This window comes from Myotis lucifugus, unplaced genomic scaffold (assembly GCF_000147115.1).
Source record: "Myotis lucifugus unplaced genomic scaffold, Myoluc2.0 scaffold_19, whole genome shotgun sequence".
Lineage (NCBI taxonomy): Eukaryota > Metazoa > Chordata > Mammalia > Chiroptera > Vespertilionidae > Myotis > Myotis lucifugus.
In genome coordinates this window covers 3838605-3860718 of record NW_005871067.1, presented here as the reverse complement: position 1 = coordinate 3860718, position 22114 = coordinate 3838605, and the positions used below count along the sequence as shown (strand labels likewise).

At 37.5% G+C, this 22114-nt stretch overlaps 1 protein-coding gene across 2 annotated transcripts in view; it reads left to right on the top strand.

The window, feature by feature from the left end:
* RNF17 (ring finger protein 17) overlaps window positions 1-22114 on the top strand; it is a 160412-nt gene that overhangs the window by 25167 nt on the left and 113131 nt on the right. For both annotated transcript variants that reach the window (XM_023751166.1, XM_023751165.1), the window contains exons 4-9: window positions 1043-1160; window positions 2316-2396; window positions 3522-3622; window positions 12991-13162; window positions 18824-18900; window positions 19173-19247. In XM_023751166.1, coding sequence (XP_023606934.1) covers window positions 1043-1160; window positions 2316-2396; window positions 3522-3622; window positions 12991-13162; window positions 18824-18900; window positions 19173-19247 — 624 coding nt within the window. The remainder of the gene's footprint in view (window positions 1-1042; window positions 1161-2315; window positions 2397-3521; window positions 3623-12990; window positions 13163-18823; window positions 18901-19172; window positions 19248-22114) is intronic.

Genomic DNA, 22114 nt, shown 5'->3' with positions numbered 1-22114 from the left:
GAGGGACCCCACCAGTGCACAATCAGGGCTGGGGAAGGAGGTGACCGGTGGTGGCGGTGGGGCAATTGGGGGTCTGGGCTGGCCAGCGAGTGGGCCGGTGGTGGTGGCGGGGGATGGGACTGGCAAGCAGTCAGCGCCAGGCTGGCCAAGGCAGGTGCCAGAGGGGGCCCCCCTGATCACTTCACCGGTTGCCCCACATATCGGCCCTGATCACCGGCCAGGCCTAGGGACCCTACCCATGCACGAATTTCGTGCACTGGGCCTCTAGTAGTTGTATATTTTAAATAGAAGCATCCCTTGATATCTAATATATTTTCTTTATGATTTATCTTTACTATTTTGTAATAGGAATTGAATACGGACTACTCAGGGCTAATCCACTCATTTTTAAGAACATGGATGTTCACTTTTCAAAGTAATTGAATGTTTAAAAATTATTTAGTCTATTTCTCTTTATAAGATTAACATTAAACATCATAGTTTCTTCTATAAATTGTTATAGGTTTTGAGTAACTTATTCAGCAAACACAGTGCTTACTGTGTGCTAGCCAATATGAGGATATAAAGGTAAAAATAGATGAGAAATGGAACTTTTTCCTTGAAAATTAACTTATGTAGTAAATTCATTACCTTTTTGTAAATTATCCAGGGCTATGTAAGTACATTTTTAATAGCTGGCATTTATGTGTATAAGTACTGACTATAATTGAGTTTAAGACAGTTCAATGATTATCAACATCTCTACTAAAAAATATCAGGTAAGGAAAGGTGGTTAGGAAATTAAAGCACAATTTATACTGTAAGCTATTATTTCTAGAAATTTGTTAAGGAATTGAATTCTCAATTAAAATTAAGTTTTATATGAAAGAGTATTTAATCGTGGTTTCCTCTCTTTGCTTATCATAGATGATTGAGAACCCAATGTGTGTGTTCTTACAAGTCATCACATGAATTATTTTTTATAGAGAGTAAACATCAGAATAGAAAGTTAAAACTGTTTTATTAATGTTGTATTTAAAATAATGTACTTGACATTTTTCAGGATAAAGAATTGTTCTCAGGACTTTAAAAAGACTGCTGATCAGCTAACTATTGGTTTAGAACACATTGGTTCACCATCCACACACAGGACTGTTTTGAATTCATCAGCTGTAATGGCGGTATGAAAAATGTTATTTTGTGAAGTGAGATGAAGCCAGACATTTTTACTTTGTCTCTGGTAGCTTAAATTTCCTCTCCTCTCAAGGTTCCTATAATTACAGATTCTTTTAGAAAGCTTAAAGGTAAGAGGTAAACACACTCCTTACTTGAACCTCTTGTTTTATTCCAAACTATGCTTGAACAGATTCACTTTTATTCCCAAGGCAGCTCATGCTACCTTTGACAACTCTGTTAGTGTTCTTGATACTTACCTATATGTAGCTTCTTCCCTTTAAACCTAGTTATTGAATTCAGATTCTGTGAAACATATATAAAGTACACGTTTCTAAATTCTAAGTGTGATTTTTTCCAATTATTTTAATGGCATCCAAAAGGCCTATGGCATTTGTTATTGATGATGATGATGATGATGATGATGATAGAAGATTCAATTTTACCCGTTACTGCACCTGATAACTTTAGTGTATTTTTTAAATTTAAGACTAGAAAAAAGAACAAACTCCAAAATGCTGTTGAATGAAGTATTGTCCTTTTGTTACAGAGATCTTTTTTTCTAATCCTCACCAGAGGATATGTTTTTATTGATTTGAGAGAGGGGGGAAGAAGAGGGGAGAGAGAAAGAAACATTGAGATCAGTTGCCTCCCATATGCACCCTGACTGGGGATCAAACCCACAACCTTTGGTGTATGGGACAATGCTCCAACCAACTGAGCCACCTAGACAAGGCTGTTAAGGAGATTTTTGGTGGGCTGGTGGATGAGAGAGAGCACTTAATCTTGCTATCTTTTACTTCAAGTTTAAATGTTAGCATAACCAAATTATATTTTCCTTAAATTGTTCATTTTTACATGTGTACATTTATTGCCATGATAAATTTTTCAAGATAGTTTTAAACTTCAAAATGGTTCCAGGACATAATCTTATTTTTTCAAAAAGTTATCTTTAAAAAATCTGGAATGCTATAGCTGAAACTCTAAAATGCTTACTTACTGGGTAAGTAAGATGAACAGTGTTATTTTTCTTGATTGTTTGCAGATTTCTTTGGTAGGTCTATGTTGCTTTTGTAACCAAAATAGTAGCCTGATATTTTTGTGACTAATATATCTAAGTATCTATTCTTATATTTGTATATGGTCCCCCTTCCCCTTTTTAGGAGACTAAAACTACAGAAGAAATTGATGAAGCACTAAAGATAGCAGGCAATAATTTTGAACAATTAAGTATTGCTGTAAAAGTAAGCATTTTGAATGATTAAATTCTATCAATTATTAGGGCATAGTCTCTTTAAATATGTATACTTGCATATACTAAGACTGAAGTTAGAGATTATTAAGCATGATAATAATAATATTAATAATAATAATAACAATAATAACAGCATTGTGTTAGCAGCCCACTAATGAAGAAGCTCTATCAAGGAACCATGATTTCTTATCTCTGAGCATTGCAGATCATCTTTCTAACATGCTCATTACTTGGCTGTATACCCTTACATAAAGAGTCTTACTTTCTTTTCTCCCTTACCCCATTCCCCAAAAGAGAGGCTCATTCATTTGGTGACAAAGAACAAGAAACAACAAATCTACAGCCAAGGCACTGAAAAGATTATAGCTGATATGGGAGTTAAGGCTTTAACATATGAACTTGGGAGGGGGTGGTTCATAACAGTCTGCCCTCTGCTCCACTCCCCCAGGCTTATGTCCTTCTCACATGCAAAATACATTCATTCACCCACCCAACGTAGTCTTAACCTATTCCAGTGTCAGCTCTAAATCCAAAATTTCATCTAATTATCTTCTAAATGAAGTATGGGTTGAACTTAAGGGCCAAATTCCTCTTTAACAGTGAATCTGTGAAACTAGGGAGTAAATTATTTGCTTCTAAAATAATTGGTTGGACAAGAATAGGATAGACATTCCCATTCCAAAAGGGAGAAATTTGAAGGAAAAAAAGGGGTCACAGATCTCAAGGAACACTTCTTTGTTTAAAAATGCAGTTTGTAGAATAGTCAATATTTTAAAAATACTTGGATTAAAATGTTACTTTTTTAATTTAAGGAAAGGTGCCAGAGAGAAATTCAGCTATTTAAAATTACGTATTTCCTGTAATGACAAAACAGGATAAGAAACAAGTTTAGAAAAGTTAGTGTATTTTCTAGGCCATTTTGTCAGTTTGTCAGTATACAGTGCCAACAAAGATGTGACAGGTACCAGGATTTGAAGTTTATCATCTGATCTTCTCTTGTGTTGTTATTTTGAAAAGTCCATAAAGTGCCTTTTATTTTCAGAATTATTTTGAACAGTACAATTTCTACAGAATAAAAATACCAAATTAGGTCTTTGTATTATGTTCTTCCTAGATGCTTGAACACATACACAATCAAACACAAGAGGAGACAGTCAGTCTTTTAAAGGATCTGGAGAAACAGTTTGATCAACTTTTTACTTCTCTTGAGTCCAGGTAATAACTTAAAAATATAAACTTAATGAAACTAAAGTTTTAACATTAACTTGTCATTTTATTTCTTTTTTTAAAAATATATTTTATTGATTTTTTTACAGAGAGGAAGGGAGAGAGATAGAGAGCCAGAAACATCAATGAGAGAGAAACATCGATCAGTTGCCTCCTGCACATCTCCCACTGGGGATGTGCCCGCAACCCAGGCACATGCCCTTGACCGGAATCGAACCCAGGACCCTTCAGTCCACAGGCCGACGCTCTATTCACTGAGCCAAACCGGCTTCGGCCATTTTATTTCTTATATGGATTCAAGTAATGAGTAATTTTAAAACAAGTTTGGAAGGTAGTAGTTGGTCTCTACAGGCTGATGATTACAACTTCAAAATGAAGAACAATTTGTACATTTTTTTATTATTTGGGCAATTTGTCTTCTGGTTCCAAAGCTAACTGTTAAAATAAACAAGCTTCTTTCTTAAAGCAGCACAGGAAACTATTTATAAAATCTGTTACAGAATTCAGCTTACATGGGAAAATGCAAACATTTTCTTATACATAGTTCCATAATTTTTTCATGTGTTTATTTGCAACAGAACAAATAATGCTCTCATGCTTTCTAATATTTGTTTCTAAACAAATATACAGTTATGTATCCATCACTTTTTTAAAAACTCTGATTTATGTGATCTTCAATAATCTAATTCACATTTTACATTTGAAGAAACAGGATCATAAAAGTTGTGACGTGCAAAGAAATATATTAGTAATGATGTTGTCCTTTAGACTTAGTTCCTTTTTTAAAAATCTCATTAGGATGCCTAGAACACTATCAATGAATCAGTTGATATTCTTTGGTGATATTCTTCTATGTTGATGTTATGTCACATCTGGTCTTTAATTATAACATTTAAGTGATAGGTCCTATGCATGCATTTATTTTACAGATTTTATAGTGGTAAAATATACATAACAAAGTTTACCATTTGAACCATTTTAAGTGTACAGTTTAGTGGCATATGGTAATTTCAAGTTTAAATTTCTGAGGAAACACCATATTATTTTCTGCTTTGGCTACACATTTTACATTTCCACCAGCAGTGGACATGGTTTCAATTTCTCTATATCCTTACCAACAGAGTTATTTTCTATGGTGTTTTGTTGTTGTTTTTTTGTAATCACGTTCTGATGGATATAAAGTTGTGTCTCATTGTGATTTTTATTTGCATTTTCCTAATGATTGCTGTTGCTGAGTATCTTTTCATGTGCTTATTTCTACAAAATGCAAATTTCTACAAATTGGCCATTTGTGTACTTTTTTGGGAGAATGTCTACTCAAGTCCTTTGCCCATTTTTAAATTTTTTCATTATTTTTATTCACATCCCCCACCTCCTCCCCTTTGGCAGCCATCAGCTTATTCTCTATATCTATGAGTCTGTTTTGTTTTGATTATTCATTTAGGGATTTTTTAGATTCTACATATAAGTGATATCATATGGTATTTATCATCCTCTAACTTACTTCACTTAGCATAATACCTTTAGTTCTATCCATGTTGTCACAAATGCCAAGATTTCATTCTTTTTCTGACTGAATAATATTTAATTTGTACAGAAATTTTTATTTATTCATCTATCAATCGATGCCTAGGTTGTTTTCATATCTTGGCTATTACTAGTAATGCTGCAGTGAGCATGGTGCATATATCTTTTCAAAGTGTTTTTGTTTTCTTTGGATAAATACTCAAAAGTAGAATTGTTGGATCATATGACAGTTCTATATATTTTTAAATTTATCTTTATTGTTGAAAGTATTACAGATCCCCCTTTTTTTCCCATCGTCCACCTCCCCCTTTTTCCATCCCTCCCCCAGGCCTTCACCACACTATTGTCTGTGTTCATGGGCTATGCATATATGCATATAAGTTCTTTGGTTAATCTCTCCCCACCCACCACCCACCCCCACTTTCCTTCTGAGATTCGCCAGTCTGTTCTACGCTTCTATATCTCTGGATCTATTTTGTTAATCAGTTTATTTTGTTCACTAGATTTCACGTATGAGTGAGATCATGTGATATTTGATAACTCTATTTTTAATTTTTGAGGAATCTCTATACTGTTTTCCACAGTGAGTGGGTGCACTAATTTACAAGCCTACTAACAGTGTGCAAGAGCTCCCTTTTCTCCACATCCTTACCAACACTTGTTGTTTGTTGATTTTTTTTTAATATAGCCATTCTGACAGGCATGAGGTGATAATCTCATTGTGCTTTTCATTTGCATTTCACTGATGATTAGTGATGTTGAGCATTTTTTCATATGTCTGTTGGCCATCTGTATGTCTTTGTGGGAGAAATATCTATTCTGGTCCTCTGTCCAGTTTTTAATTGAAATGTTTGTTTTTTTGGTGTTAAGTTGTCTGAGTGCCCTTTTTTAAAAATATGTTTTTATTGACTTTAAAGAAAAGAAAGGAAAGGAGAGGGAGAGAGAGAGATAGAAACATCAATGATGAGAGAAAATAATCGATCAGTGGTCTCTTGCTTGCCCCCTACTGGGGATCGAGCCCAAAACCCCGGGCATGTGCCCCAACTGGGACTGTACCCGAGACCTCCTGCTTCAGAGGTCAATGCTCAACCACTGAGCCATACCAGCCAGGCTGAGTGCCCATATCTGAATGGGATTATTTATTTAGTTGTTGGATTGTAGGAGTTCTTTATATATTATTGATATTAATCTTTTATCAGATATATCATTTTCAGATAATTTTTTCCCTTCTTACAGGTTACCTTTTTACTCTCTTGATCACATTATTTGATCCACAAAAGTTACTGATAAAGTCCAATTAGTTTTTCTTTTGTTGCCTATGCTTTTGTTGTCATATGCAAGAAATCATTGCCAGATCTAATATGTAAAGCTTTTCCCCTATGTTTTCTTCTAAGAGTATTGTAGTGTTAGTTCTTACATTTAGGTCTTTGATTCATTTTGAGTTCATTTTTGCATGTGGTATGAAGAAAGGGTCCAACTTCATTTTTTTCCATGTGGATATTCAGTTTTCCCAGCATCATTTATTGAAAAGATAGTCTTTTCTCTATTGAATAGTCTTGGCACACTTGTCAAAACTCAGTTGACCATATAGGGGAAGGATTATTTCTGTACTCTCCATTGTATTCCATTGGTCTGTCTCTCCTTATTCTAGTAAGACACTGTTTTGATTACTGTAGCTTTGTACAAAGTTTTGAAATCAGGATGTGTGAGCCCTCCAACTTTGTTCTTTTTCAAGATTATTTTGACAATTTGGGGTTCTTTGAGGTTCCATGTGACTATTAAGATGGGTTTTTCTATTCTAGATTAAATATCACTGAGATTTTTATAGGAATTGTATTGAATTATAGGATGCTTTGGGTGGCATTGACAAAATTCAGTCTTTCATTCCGTTAACATAGGATGTTTCTCCTTTTATTTTTGTCTTTATTACAGCAGTGTTGTATTGTTTATAAGTATACAGGTATGTTGACTCCTTATTAGTTAAGTATGTTCTTCTTTTTTATTCTGTTTTAAAGGAATCATTTTCTTTTTTTTAAAATCCTCAGCTAAAGATATATTCATTGATTTTTAGAGAGAGAGGAAGGGAGAGAGAGAATGTGGGAGAGATGTGAGAAACATCGATTGGCTACCTTCCATACACATCCTGACCGGGAATTGAACCTGCAACCTTTGGTGTATGGGACAATGGGCAGGAATCATTTCCTTAATTGCCTTTTCAAATTGTGAATAGAAAAAGCATCTGATTTGTTTGTTGATTTTTATCCTGCATCTTGCTGAATTCCTCTATTAGCCCTACTAGTATTTTTATGGCATCTTTAGTGTTTTCTCCATATAAGATTATGTCATCTGCAAAAAGATAATTTTACTTCTTTTCCATTTTGGGTGCCTTTATTTCTTTTTGTTGCCTAATTTCTGTGGCTAGAACTTACAATAATATATTAAAGAACAGTGGCAAAAGCATGTAGCCTCATCTTGTTCCTCATCTTAGAAGAAAAGTTGTCATCTTATTTCTCTTATCTTAGTTTAAATTTAACTGTAGAGTCTTTATTATATTAATGTAGTTTTTCTCAGTTCCTAGTTTATTAAATATTTTTATATCATGAAAGTGTGTTGAAATATGTCACATCCTTTTTCTACATCATTTAAGAGGATTATGGGGCGGGGTTGGGGGGGGGGGAGTCCCGTTAATGTTATACATAATGTTAATTGATTTTTGTTTATTGAATCATCATCGCATTCCAGGAATAAATCCCTTTTGGTTATGATGTTTTACCCTTTTAACATGCTACTGAGTTCATTGCTAGAATATTGCTTGAGGGTTCTGTAGTTTTCTTTCTTTGTATTGTCTTCATTCAGCTTTAATAAATGCTAGATGCATAGAATGAGTTAGAAAGTATTTCTGCTCCTTCAGTTTTAGGGGTTTGAGGAGGATTGGTATTAATTTTTCATTAAATATTTGGTAAAATTCACCAGTGAAAGCCATTTTAGTCCAGGGCTTTTCTTTGTTGGGAGGTATTTGATTGCCAATTCAATCTTCTTACTTGTTATTGGTCTGTTCAGATTTCCTGTTTCTTTCAGATTCAGTCTTGGTAAATGGTGTTTCTAAGAATTTGTTCATTTCATCTAGGTCAGTGGTCGGCAAACCGCGGCTTGCGAGCCACGTGCGGCTCTTTGGCCCCTTGAGTGTGGCTCTTCCACAAAATACCACATGTAGGCGCACACGTACAGTGCGGTTGAAACTTTGTGGCCCATGCACAGAAGTCGTTTTTCGGCCTGGGCGAGTTTATTTTGAAGAAGTGGGGGGTGTCATTCGGTGGGGCGACAGGGAGAGGCTGCGCAGGCGGGCCGTGGGATACACAGCGCGGGGGAGGTACATTTTTTTGAGGTACGTTCGCTGAGGTGGACCCCTTCCAACTCTCCCATCCACACTTGTCTATCTGAAACAAGTATACAAGACGAGTGTGGATGGGAGAGTTGGAAGGGGTCCACCTCAGCGAACGTACCTCAATCAGATTGAGGACGTTTTTAGCAAAGGCCAGCTTAGGAGTACCCTAATTAAGTTAATAACAGTGTACCTACCTATATAGTTTAAGTTTAAAAAATTTGGCTCTCAAAAGAAATTTCGGTCGTTGTACTGTTGATATTTGGGTCTGTTGACTAATGAGTTTGCCGACCACTGATCTAGGTTATCCAATTTTTTGTATACAGTTATTCATAATATTCTCTCTAATCCTCTTCATTTCTATAAAATTGGTAATTGTGTGCACATTTTTTTCTGATTTTAGTAATTTGACTCTTCTCTTTTTTTTCTTAGTGTACCTAAAGAGTTGTCAATCTTTTTTAAAAATTTTTTTTTTATTTTTTTTATTTTTCGCTATAAGTATTACAAAGGGTATTACATAAGTGTCCTTTTTCCCCCCTCTTTTTTAAAAAATTTAACTTTTGGTTTCATTGATTTTTTCCCCCCCTATTCTCTATTTCCTTATCTCTACTCTAATCTTTATTAGTCCTTCCTTTTGTTAGCTTTGGAATTTGTTTGTTCTTTTTCTGTTTCCTAAGGTGTAAAGCTAGGTTATTGGTTTGCCATCTCTTTTTAAATATATTTACAGTATATATTTTCCCTTTAGTTCTGCTTTTAGTGCATCCCATAAATTTTTATATTTTGGTTTTTTTTGTTTTCACTTATTTCATTTTGTACTCTCTGTTGGGTAGTGTTCTCTATATATCTGTTAGGTCTAATTGGTTTATAATGTTGTTTAAATAGTTTATATCCTTATCGATATTCTGTATGGTTTTTCTTTCTATTATTGGAAGTAGAATATTGAAGTCTCACCCATGATTGTAGAGCTCTCTATTTCTTCCTTTAATTCTGTCTCTTTTTTCCCCCCATCTAGTTTGGAGCTCTTATATTTGGTGCATACATGTGTTATAATTGTTATATCTTCCTGGTGAATTGACTCTTTTGACAGTATAATAAACATTTTCTTTGTTTCTTGTAACAATTTTTTACCTACAGTCTCTTTTGCCTGATATCAGTATAGCCACCCTAGCTTACCTTTATTTGCTGTATTTGTGGAATATCTTTTTTTTCCTTTCACTTTTAATTATGTATGTCTTTTTAAAAAATCTTTCAATGATGTTTATTTCAGTGAAATTTCAACAAAATTTGAAATGTCACATCTTTTAAAAAAAGATTTTGGTGTATTCACTCTGCTGGTGTTGTAAGCATATTCTTAGCATAGCTGTTGGGTAAATCCAGCATTGATTATAGCCCATGTATTTACCTTTACCTGAGATGTTTCTTTTTTGTATGGCTTCAAGTTATCATTTAGCCTCCTTTAATTTTAACCTGAAAGCTTTCTTTAACATTTCTCAGAAAACAGGTATATTGGTAATGACTGCTGTTAGTTTTTGTTTACCTGGGAATATTTTAATTACTCCCTCAAATTTTTGAAGTATAACTTTGCCAGCTATAGAATTCTCAGTTGGCAGTTTTTTCCTTTCAACACTCTTAACACTCCGGTGTGGGGTGAATTTCCCGCCAAAATATAAGATGGCTCTGTCTTTTGGTTTTGTTCCATCCACCAAAAGGGTGGATTACAAACAAATATTTGGTAATACGCAGTTACAATCGGCCCGAGTTTACACGTTTCCCGCACTCCACCGCAAATCTATATGAACCGAGTTAAAGACGGCTCCCGCGGAGTACGCGCAATTCACGCGAGCCGACTTAACTCGTTTCCCCCACTCCAAGTGTTAATATGTCATCCCACTGCAAGAGTCCACGGCCAGCATGGCTTTCGCGGATTCAAAGGCTTGGAGGAAGAGCTGACGCACAAATGATATACAAGACGAAATATTATTTTTAATACTGGGGGAAAACTCAACTATAGCAGTCAAGTTCTCTCCTGTTGCTCCGTTCCCAGCTGCTTTTATTTGCTAGAATACACAATTACCTTTAGGAATGCAAACAGACATATCAATGGTAATGTTTAGTAAACAGTAAGATTGTCAGGTTTGGGGGGAGTTTGCTTTAGGCCATTGAGTCAGCAGCAGGTAATAAAATGTAGATATTCACCCTGTGAATATCAAAAGGAGTCCTGGTCAGCCTTCTGCCAGACTCCTCACATTTATATCAATTACTGTTGATCTTGGTCTCCAGCATCCCACTGTCTTCTGACTTCCAAGGTTTCTGCTTAGAAATCAGCTGATGATCTTAGTGAGGATCTCTTGTACAGGACAATTTGCATTTCTATGGCTGCTGTCAAGATTCTCTATTTGTCTTACAGCAGTTGAATTACATTGTGTCTCAGTGTGGGCTCTTCTGGGTTTATTCTGCTTAAATTTCTTTGAATTCTTGGATTTCTAAATTCATGTATTTTATCTAATTTTGGAAGCTTTTAAGCAATTATTTCTTTAAATAATCACTCTGTACCCATTTCTCTTTTCTCCTTTTGGGACTTCCATAACGTATATGTTGGTCATCTTGAAGGGTATCCCTGAAGGTCCCTTAGACTCTGTTTACTTCTCTTCATTCTTTTTTCTTTCTGCTTCTCAAACTTGATAATTTCAGTTGCCTTATCTTCATATTTACTGATTTTTATTCCTGGTTAAATCTGCAGTTGAACTCTTGTCAATTTTTCATTTCAATTATTGTAATGTTAAGTGCCAGATTTTATGTTTGGTTCCTCTCTGTTGATATTCACATTTTGATCCTTCATTGTTTTCCTGATTACCTTTGCATGCCTTGTGGTTTTCTTTCGAAAATTTGGCACAGTCACCTCTCCCAATTATTGCAAACTGGCTCTTTGTTGGGCCTGCCCTTCATTGAGTACCCTTGGGATTAGTATGAGATGATGGTTTATGAAAGTCTCAGGTATTTTCTGAGAATTCTTGCCTGGGTCTGAGTGTGACTTTTTATTATCCTTTTGCATACATAGCTGCTTTTAAAAAAAATCTTTATTGTTGAAAGTATTACATATTGTCCCGCTTTCCCCCCCACATGATTGCTTTTAAATGTCTAAATTTCCCAAAGAGTCAACTTCTCTGAACCTCAGATAGTCTATTGTATCTCTTTTCCTGTAATCTCTTGCCCAGGCATCTACAGCTATAGTCCTCCTGCAGGGGGCCCACTGCTTCTCATTGTATGAGCTCCAAGTTAGGTGAAACAGACTAGTTCTTCTGGTAGTCCCCAGACATATTAGAAAATTGCAAATAAAGTCTGCTTTGCTCCCTCTGGTTTGAGGGAAGGAATTGGGAACTGTACTGCTGCCTTCAGACCAAGAGCATAGCTGAAGAGGGGGCTAGACAAGGACAAGTAAACACACCATGACATGTCCTACTGTTTTGAGTGACTTTTTGTTAATTGGGCATTTGCTTTGTTGCTGTATACCTTTATTTGTTTTCCAGAATTCCTGTAAATTTATTTTACTAATTTTTGCATGCTTTTTGACATCTCTGTTGGGGAACGAGGGCTTAAAGTTTCCTAATCTGCCACTTTGCTGACATCACTACATAGGCATGAATTTTTAGGAACCATACTAAACTTGTTAAATGACAATTTTTCCCCTAAAGACATCAATTTCAAATACTATATATAAAATTACTAAAGGTTTTTGTAATGCCTCTTTACCTTCAGAATCTATATTACATTCTTGTTACTCTTCAGTGTGGCAAACTATCCTTTTCTGAGGCCAGATTTGGTTTTGAGAAAATAATCAAAAGACATTTGTTTGATGAATAAAATGAGTAAGTTAAACACTACAGTTCTTGGTACAAAAATTTCAATTGCCATAATAAGGTAGTTCTACCATAGGCCCAGAAAATATTTTGACTGAGGTATAAGTAACGAAATAATAAATATATAGCCTTACTAAGTGATTACTTTGAAGATTATAGTTAATTGATACCTCAGTTATGGTTTGGTGAAACCTATTTTAAAATATTTTATGTGTCTACTGAAGGAAATTTTAAATTGTGCATGTAGATCCTACTGAGAAATGAATATAAATGTGTCTTTGCACTGGCACCAGTGACTACAAGATAGCGAGGATTTCTATTTTAAGGGGAATCATGAGTCTGTCTTAACCTTGTAATTCTGTGACAGCTGTATTTGCCATATAACTATAACCTACAAAATTTACTTTTTCTCTAGTTATACATACATAGCTTTCAACTGTAATACATTTCAGTTCAATTTAATGCCTTATTTAACCATGTTAAGTTCATAAATTAGTAAAATTACTCTTTTAATACTATTTAGTTACTGTAACTCACGTTCATATAAATGTTTGTGAATTGTGCAAGTAACTTTGGGATCTTACACGAAGGAAAAAGAACTTGTGTGAAGAAGTAACAAGAAAAACAGATGCTTATTTATCAAGCGTAATAATGGCTAAAAACTGCATTGAAGAGAGAAAAAATGATTTGAATGCAGCTATGAAGATAGCAAGAGAGTTAAAGTCAGCACCTTCTCTAAGGACTTATTGTGACCTGAATCAGGTAATTTTAATAGTTCATGATATGAATTTTTTTATTTTATTCTTCAATTACAGTTTATATTCAGTATTATTTTGTATTAGCTTTACATGCACAGCATAGTGGTTAGATGATCATATATTTTACAAAGTGGTCCCCTGATATTTCAAGTACTCATCTGGCACTGTTAATAGTTATTACAATATTATTAACTATATTCCCTATGCTGTACTTTACATCACCATGACTATTTTGTAACTACCAATTTGCACTTCTTAAATCCTTCACCATTTTCATCCAGTACCCAACTCCCATCTCCTCTGGCAATCATCAGTCTATTCTCTGTATCTTTGAGTCTCTATATTTTATTTTTTTCTTTTGATTTCATATATAAGTGACATCATGTGGTACTTATATTTCTCTGATTGACTGACTTCACTTAGTATTATACCCTCTAGGTTCATCCACGCTATCACAGATGGTAAGATCTCATTCTTTTTTTTGGCTGAGTAATATTCGATTGATGAATAAATTAAGTTAAACACACTACAATTTTTGGTACAAAAATTTTAATTGCCATAATAAGGTAGTTCCGCCATAGGCCTCTGGTAATCATCCTCTATCGAATATTCCATAGCTTTTTATACTTCACTTAACATAATACCCTTTAGATCCATCTAGACTGTCACAAATCATAAGATTTTATTCTTTCTTACGGCTGAGTAATATTCTATTGTATATGTGTATGGCAGCTTTTTTATGTACTCATCTATTGATGGGCACTTAGGTTGCTTCCATATTTTGGCTATCTACACTAATATAAGAGAAACATGCAAATTGGTGTCACACCGCTACCCTTCCCATTGGCTAATCAGGGCGATATGCAAATTAACTGCCAGCCAAGATGGCGGCCGGCAGCCAGGCAGCTTGAAGCGAACAGGAGGCTTGCTTGCTTCAGTGACGGAGGACTCCAACATTCCCTGCCTGCCGCTGCCGGCCTCTGAGCTTGCAGTTTGAAACATTGTTACAAATATAGAAGCTAAACAAAACCCCAGAAACCTGCTTTCAGCCAGCCAGGATCTCAGAGCTGGAGTTGAAACAGTGTTTCGATTATAGAACCCAAACAAACCAGATACCTGCTTTCAGCAGCCGAGGCCTAAGAGTTGGAGCCAAGCCTCAGAGCTAAAGCTGGCCCAGAATAAAAAAGAAAAAAAAAAAAGGAGCGGTTGGGAGCTTCAGTCACCCGCCAGCCTGAAAACAGCCCTCAGCCCCTCACCCAGACTGGCCAGGCACCCCAGTGGGGACCCCCACCCTGGAGGGGGTGTGACCAGCTGCAAACAGCCATCATCCCCTCATCCAGGCTGGCCAGGCACCCCAGTGGGGACCCCCACCCTGATCCAGGACACCCTTCAGGGCAAACCAGCCAGCCCCCACTGTGCACCAGGCCTCTATCCTATATAGTAAAAGGGTAATATGCCTCCCAGCACTGGGATCAGCGGAACCGCGAGGCCTCCTGGCACCGGGATCAGCGTGACAGGGGGCAGCGCCCAAACCCCCTGATCGCCCTGCGGCTCTATGTGTGACAGGGGGCGGGGCCACAACCTCCCTATCCGCCCTGCTCTGTTCGTGACAAGGGAAGGCACCCCAACCCCCTGATCAGCCCTGCTCTGTGCCTGATAGGGGGGAGCTCCCCAACCCCCTGATCGCCCTGCGGCTCTGTGTGTGACAGGGTTGCGGCGCCCCAACCTTTCCCCCCCCCCCCCGCCACGGGCCCTGCTCTGTGTGTGACCGGGTAAAGCCATAACCTCCCCATCGGCCCTGCCCTGAGTGTGACAGGGTGCGGTGCCCCAACCCCCTGATCCGCCCTGCTCTGTGTGTGACAGGGGGCGGTGCCCCAACTCCCCTATCGGCCCTACTCTGTGAGTGACAGGGGGGAGCTCCTCAACCCCCTGATCGGCCCTGCTCTGTGCGTGACAGGGGGGAGCTCCCCAACCTCCTGATCGACCCTGCTCTGTGCGTGACAGGGTATGGAGCCCCAACCCCCCTGATGGGCCCTGCTCTGTGAGTGACAGGGGGCAGCGCCGCAACCTCCCCATCGACCCTGCCTTGAGTGTGACAGGGAGCGGTGCCCCAACCCCCCAATCGGCCCGACCCTGAGCGTGACTAGGGGTGGCATCGCAACCTCCCGATCTGCCCTGCTCTGTGCATGACAGGGGGCGGCACCCCAACTCCCCAATCAGCCCTGCTCTGAGCCCGACCAGGGGCTGCACCTAGGGATTGGGCCTGCCCTCTGCCACCTGGGAGCAGGCCTAAGCCAGCAGGTCGTTATCTCCTGAGGGGTCCCAGACTGCGAGAGGGCACAGGCCGGGCTGAGGGACCCCCCCTCCCCCCCGAGTGCACAAATTTTTGTGCACCGGGCCTCTAGTTATAAATAACACTGCAGTGAACATAGGGGTGCACATATTCTTTCAAATTAGTGTTTTGAGTTTCTTTAGATATATACCCAGAAGTGGGATCGCTGCGTCATAAGGTAACTTGATTTTTAATTTTTTGAGGAACCTCCATACTGTTTACATAGTGGCTGCACCAGTCTGCATTCCCACCTGTAACAATGCATGAGGGTTCCCTTTTTATCACATCCTCACCAACACTTGTTTATTGATTTATGGATGATAGCCATTCTGACAGGTATGAGGTAATACCTCATTGTGGTTTTAATTTGCATTTCTCTGATGATTAGAGATGTTGAGCATCTTTTCATATATCTGTTGGCCATCTGCATGTCCTCTTTGAAGAAGTGTCTATTCAGGACCTCTGCCCATTTTTTTAAATATATTTTATTGATTTTTTACAGAGAGGAAGGGAGAGAGATAGAGAGTTAGAAACATCGATGAGAGAGAAACATCGATCAGCTGCCTCCTGCACATCTCCTACTGGGGATGTGCCCGCAACCCAGATACATGCCCCTGACTGGAATCGAACCTGGGACCTTTCAGTCCGCAGGCCGACGCTCTATCCACTGAGCCAAACCAGTTTCAGCGACCCATTTTTTAATTGGATTGTTTGATGTTTTTTGGTGTTGGGTTGTATGAGTCCTTTATAGATTTGGATATTAACCCCTTTTCAGATGTGTCATTGGCGAATATGTTCTCCCATTCAGTAGGCTGTCTTTTTGTTTTGTTGATGGTATACTTTGCTGTGCAGTTTTTTTTTTTTAGTTTGATGTAGTTTCATTTGTTTTTTTCTTTTGTTTCCCTTGCTCAAAGAGATATATCAGAAAAATATTGCTAAGAGAAATGTCAGAGATTTTACTGCCTGTGTTTCCTTCTAGGAGTTTTATGACTCCAGTCTTATATTTATTTAAGTCTTTCATCCATTTTGAGTTTATTCTTATATATGTTGTTAAAAGTGGTCTAGTTTTATTTTTCATGTGCTTGTCCAATTTTCTCAACACTATTTATTGAATAGAGACTGTCTTTATCCCATTGTATGTTCTTGCCTCCTTTGTCAAATATTAATTGACCATATAGGTGTGGGTTTATTTTTGAGTTCTCTGTTCTGTTCCATTGATCTATGTGTCTGTTTTTATGCCAGTATCATACTGTTTTGATTCTAGAGCCTGGTAGTATAGGTTCAAATATCAGGTAGCATGATACCTCTGACTTTGTTGTTCTTTCTCACGATTGCTGTGATTTGGTGTGAATTATTTCTGAGGTAGCTTATTTTACATGTTTTCAAATATAATATTTAAGAATTAACAAGAATCTGTATTTCAGATTATCTTAATTAGCATTGGCATCAATTTAGAATTATTTATTTTTGAGTTCTAAAACAAACATTAATAAATTTGTTTAGCCTTTTATTTTTATCAATTAGGTAAATGATATAGTAAGGTTTTATAACATATGATGTGAGAACAAGTAGGATGACATTGAGTTGAATGTTGATGTTTCTAGGATATTTGAATAAACAATCATGACATATAAGGGTACCACACTAAATAAGAATCTATTTTCTTTTTACATTCAATATAGGTATCACTGTCAACTCTTGACTTAAAAATTTAATTCAAGATTCCATTCTGGTTTTTTCCTTCCCCTCTTGCCTCCCCAGATGTGCAGGTGAAGAAACAAGATGCCTCAGCTATGTCCTGTCATCTAATCATCTGCCCAGGTGATAGAGTTGGGCAAAAATGTAGAAACCGGTTTCTTATGAGATCATTGGGCAGGAATAGAATTAACCATTGATCCCCTTTGCTAATTTCTCCCTTTTTCCCTTAGGGAAAAGATCATACTCTATTTTTGAATCCTTAGGGCCTCATTTCCCATAGATAATCAGATGTTTGGACTGAACTGAGGTATAAAATAGTAGCCATTGGTTTCTGCCTCAAAAGTCTCTAACCTTAAATGAAAGGAGATTTTACCACTGTCTTAGTAGGCCAGGCCTCCTTCCAATTGTAGTTCTAAAACAATAATAGTTATTTCCTGTGTATTACATGTGAGTCATTAGGAAGTTAAAAAAAAAAAGTGGTAAGATTTGGTCGTTACTCTAGTTAGCCTCATTAGGAAGATGAAAAAAAGAGAGAGAAACATTTGATGACAGCAATGCAGATGCAAAATGAATCTGGTCAGAATTTTCTCTGGCCATGTAGCTATATCTCATTTGTTAACCAGTGTCTTTTGTTGTTGTTATCTGTTAATAAATATCTCCAAAAGATTTTAAATTTCTTTTAGGGGAAAAAGTCATAAACACTTATTTGCATTCCTTCCTTCAAATGCTTAAAATCAAATCTTGAACACATTAATTAGTGAAATACCTAAAGGATATACCTTTTCTTCTAAAATCTTACTCAGCTTCAACAATATTAAAAGAAAATTTACATATGAGTGGCGCGTCTCCTTTTTTATTTATTTTTTATTGATTAAGGTATTACATATGTGTCCTCCCCATTGCACCCCCCTCCTACCACCCCACCCCCCCGCTCATGCCCTCACCCCCTGGTGTCTGTGTCCATTGGTTATGCTTATATGCATGCATACAAAGTCCTTTGTTGATCTCTCCCCCTTACCCCCACCCTCCCCTACCTTCAGAAACTAGAAACACCAATCAGAAAGCATATATGCACCCCTATGTTCATAGCAGCACAATTTACAATAGCTAAGATTTGGAAACAGCCTAAGTGCCCATCAGCAGATGAGTGGATTAAAAAACTGTGGTACATCTACACAATGTAATACTACGCTGCTGTAAAAAGGAAGGATCTCCTACCATTTGCAACAGCATGGATGGAGCTGGAGAGCATTATGCTAAGCAAAACAAGGCAGTCAGAGAAAGATAAATATCACATGATCTCACTCATTTGTGGATTATAATGAACAACATAAACTGATGAACAAAAACAGATCTCTTTTTTTAAAATCTTTATTGTTGAAAGTATTACATAACTTCCCCTTCTACCCCATTGACCTCTTCATGCCCGCTCCCACCCCCTACCCTGATGCCCTCACCATCCCATTGTCTGTGTCCTCAGGTTATGCATATATGCATACAAGTTCACTGGTTGATCTCTTCCCACCCATCTTCCCCTGCCTTCCTTCTGAGGTTCGACAGTCTGTTCCATGCTTCTATGTTTCTGGGTCTATTTTTGTCTAATGAACAAAATAGACACTTCTTTTTTGATTCTAGATTATTCGTGCCTTGAAGTTAACCTATGAGAATGAATTGCCACAAGTTAGTGCTCTAAAACTAAGGAAATCTCCGAGGTAAGTAAGTTATAATTTAGGAGAACCTAACAAGTATAAAAACATATTAGAGCCTAGATTTATTAAAATAGCAAGCAATTATAAATTGAAAATTTAGGTCACATGTTTTCCAACTTAGCAAGCAAGTAAAAATAAGTGTAATTTATGATAAGTAAGAAAGTTATTTAAATGTTCTGTCATTAAGAATTTTTTATGTCAGCAACTGATTTTTGTTTAGAGAAAGTAATAAATGTGTTTTAGGATATTTACTTATATGCTAGTATTTATTGTAGGTTGAATATGAGTTGCAGTGAGATCATCTCTATGTTCAACAGTATGATAAAGATTGACGTTGAGGACTCAACAAAGTAAGTATTTATAAGAATGACAACATACTATTAATAACAGGGCCTAAGAGACAGGAAAATTGATGCTTACTATAATATATATGACTCAAAAGTTGAAAAATAATAAAGGGCAAAATAGCTACAATCAGTTATATTCTACATAAAATATTTAAGAATAAAAAGATCTAGGAGGAATCAGTATTCATTGGTATGTGTGCCAAAGTTATTTCTAGAGATTCATTTGTTCAGCCAACATTGAACATTAATTTTGTGCTAGGCATAACCTTAGATGTTGAGATATATGTCAGAGAAGTTACAGTAAGTAGAGGATGACACATGTGAACAACAAAGTGCATAATTGTTATGATGGTAATATATGCAAAATTTAATGGAAATGCAAAGGAAGGGAGTGGTCAGTTCTGGGGATAACAAGGGACCTGGAAAAAGGAGATTTTATTTTCCCTTATCCATGACAAATGAGTAGCAATGGAAAAGGAGGGCAACAGGGAGGTAGGCATCTTAGCAGAAAGACGTGTGTGCAGTGAAATAACATACTACATTCAGGGAACTGCATTTGGCAGAGGGAACATAGAGGCTAAATTCTAAAAATTTTGTATGCTGTACAGAGGTGTTTGAATTTCATTTTCTAGACTCATGCTGTCCATTGTAGTAGCCGCTAACCACATGTGGCCATTTACATATAAGCATAAATTCATTAAAACTGAATAAAATGAGAAATTCAGTTCCTTAGTTACTAGCCACATTTCAAGTCTCAGTAGCCACATTGAACAGCACAACACATTTTCATGATCACAGAAAGTTCTGTTGGATAACACAGCTATAGACAAACCACAAAAAGATTCTCAACCTGAAAGTAAAAATAATTAAGTTACATTTTTAAACATTAATTCTGTGGTCATACAGAGGATTATTTGGAAGAGTATGAGGCTGGAGGCTGAAGGATCAGTTGGACTATTTTATCAATATCAGCAAATGATGAGAAATCAAAAGTAGGTAATAACACTGGAGAGTGATAGAAATAACAAATGCTAAGTAGGGAAAATTGATAAAACTTTGTAATTGAGTGTGAGCAGTAAGGAAGAGGGAAGCATCCTGGATGATTTACAGGTCTGGCTTTGTGATTAAGTTGATGGATTGTGGTGTTACTCACCAAGACTGGGAATACAAGAAGAAAAGTTGGGAGATGGAAGAGTAGATATGTTGAGTAAGTGCTGTTTACCAGGTATTAGGGAAAAATGTCCAGATGGCAGTTGGTTAAATGTGCTGAAACTTTAAGATGTGGTCTTGGACTTGATTCAGGGTTTAGGAGTAGTCAGAATATACTGGTAGATGATTTATAAACCCCAAAAGAAAAGAAGTTCATTCACTTGTAGGTGGTGTGTCTTGAGGGAAGTCATCCCCCAAGGAACATCACATTTATTGCTGTAGGGAACTAAGCAGAGTGCAGCCCATGGTCTTGTAAGCCCAGGAATAGATGTGAGCCATTCCACACTAAGCCAGAAGAACTCAGAGACATTAAGTTCACAAAACTGAAATAGAGTCAGAATGCCAATTTATCAATTTAATGCTGGCATTCTTCTCTAATATCCAGATAGACACAAGAAGCCAAATTGTCAGAAGTTGCTTTGTTTGCAGTCTTGTTTGGAATAAAGGGAATAAGATTAATTAAATGGCCTAACAGCTTTAGGCCTAGGTAACTCTTTGCCACCACAGGGAAGAGCTTCCCAGAGGACTTTGGCTCAAGTCATCCTCCTCGATAGGGAGCCCTGCCCCATATCTGTGACTTTACTTTTGTGCTTTCATAGATAATCACTTTTTCAGTCATGTCTTTTATAGACATTTTCATAACTTGAATATGGTTACTATCAAATATTTTAAATATCAAAAGTTATTCTGTCTCTTAAAGAGTTTATGTTTATCTTGTCTTGATTTTAAATTTAACTCAATAGTCTTTTAAAATTTTTTCTAGTTTTTAGGAAAGTTTCACTATAAAACCTGCACCTACTGATTACAAGTGGTAATTAAACAATGGGTTTGCCCAGTGAAAGCAGGTATTGAAGTAGGTCAAGGACAGTAACCTGGAAAAAGAGGAAATTTTAGGACATACAAAGAGTAACCTGAAAAACAAACAAACAAAACAACATGAAAACTGAAAAGGAGCAGGCAGAGGCTGAAAGACAAACAAGAGAAGAGTGTTCTAGAAGTCAAAGGAGGGGTTTACTTATGAGACTGGAGTTGGTTAATTATTGAATGTCTTAGTAAGGTCAGATAAAAGTTACTATAAAAAGAAATGTTTGGATTGCAAAGCTGTGCACATATATGCATCCTCAGCAGGTGCTTGGACCTTTATTCCACATGTACTTATTTTATGTGGGTTAAATGCACACCCATTGTTGAAAGAGACGGATAAGATTTATCATTACTGAATCCATCTGGCTTTGTTGGTTATTTCTAAAACTAGTGGCCTGGTGCATGAAATTCGTGCATGGCGGGGGCGGGGGGTTGTCCCTCAGCTCAGCCTGCACCCTCTCCAATCTGGGACCCCTCAGGGGATGTCCGACTGCCAGTTTAGGGGGATTGGACTTAAAGTGGCAGTCGGACATCCCTCTAGCAATCTGGGACTGCTGGCTCCTAACCACTCACCTGCCTGCCTGCCTGATTGCCCCTAACCACTCTGTCTGCCAGCCTGATCGCCCCCAACTGCCCTCCCCTGCCGGCCTGATTGCCCCAACTGCCCTCCCCTGCTGACCTGATCATCCCCAACTGCTCCCCACCTGCTGGCCTGCTCGCCCCCACCTGCTCCCCCTGCTGGGCTGCTTGCCCCCAACTGCCCCCCCATGCGAGCCTGATCTTGCCCCCAACTGCCC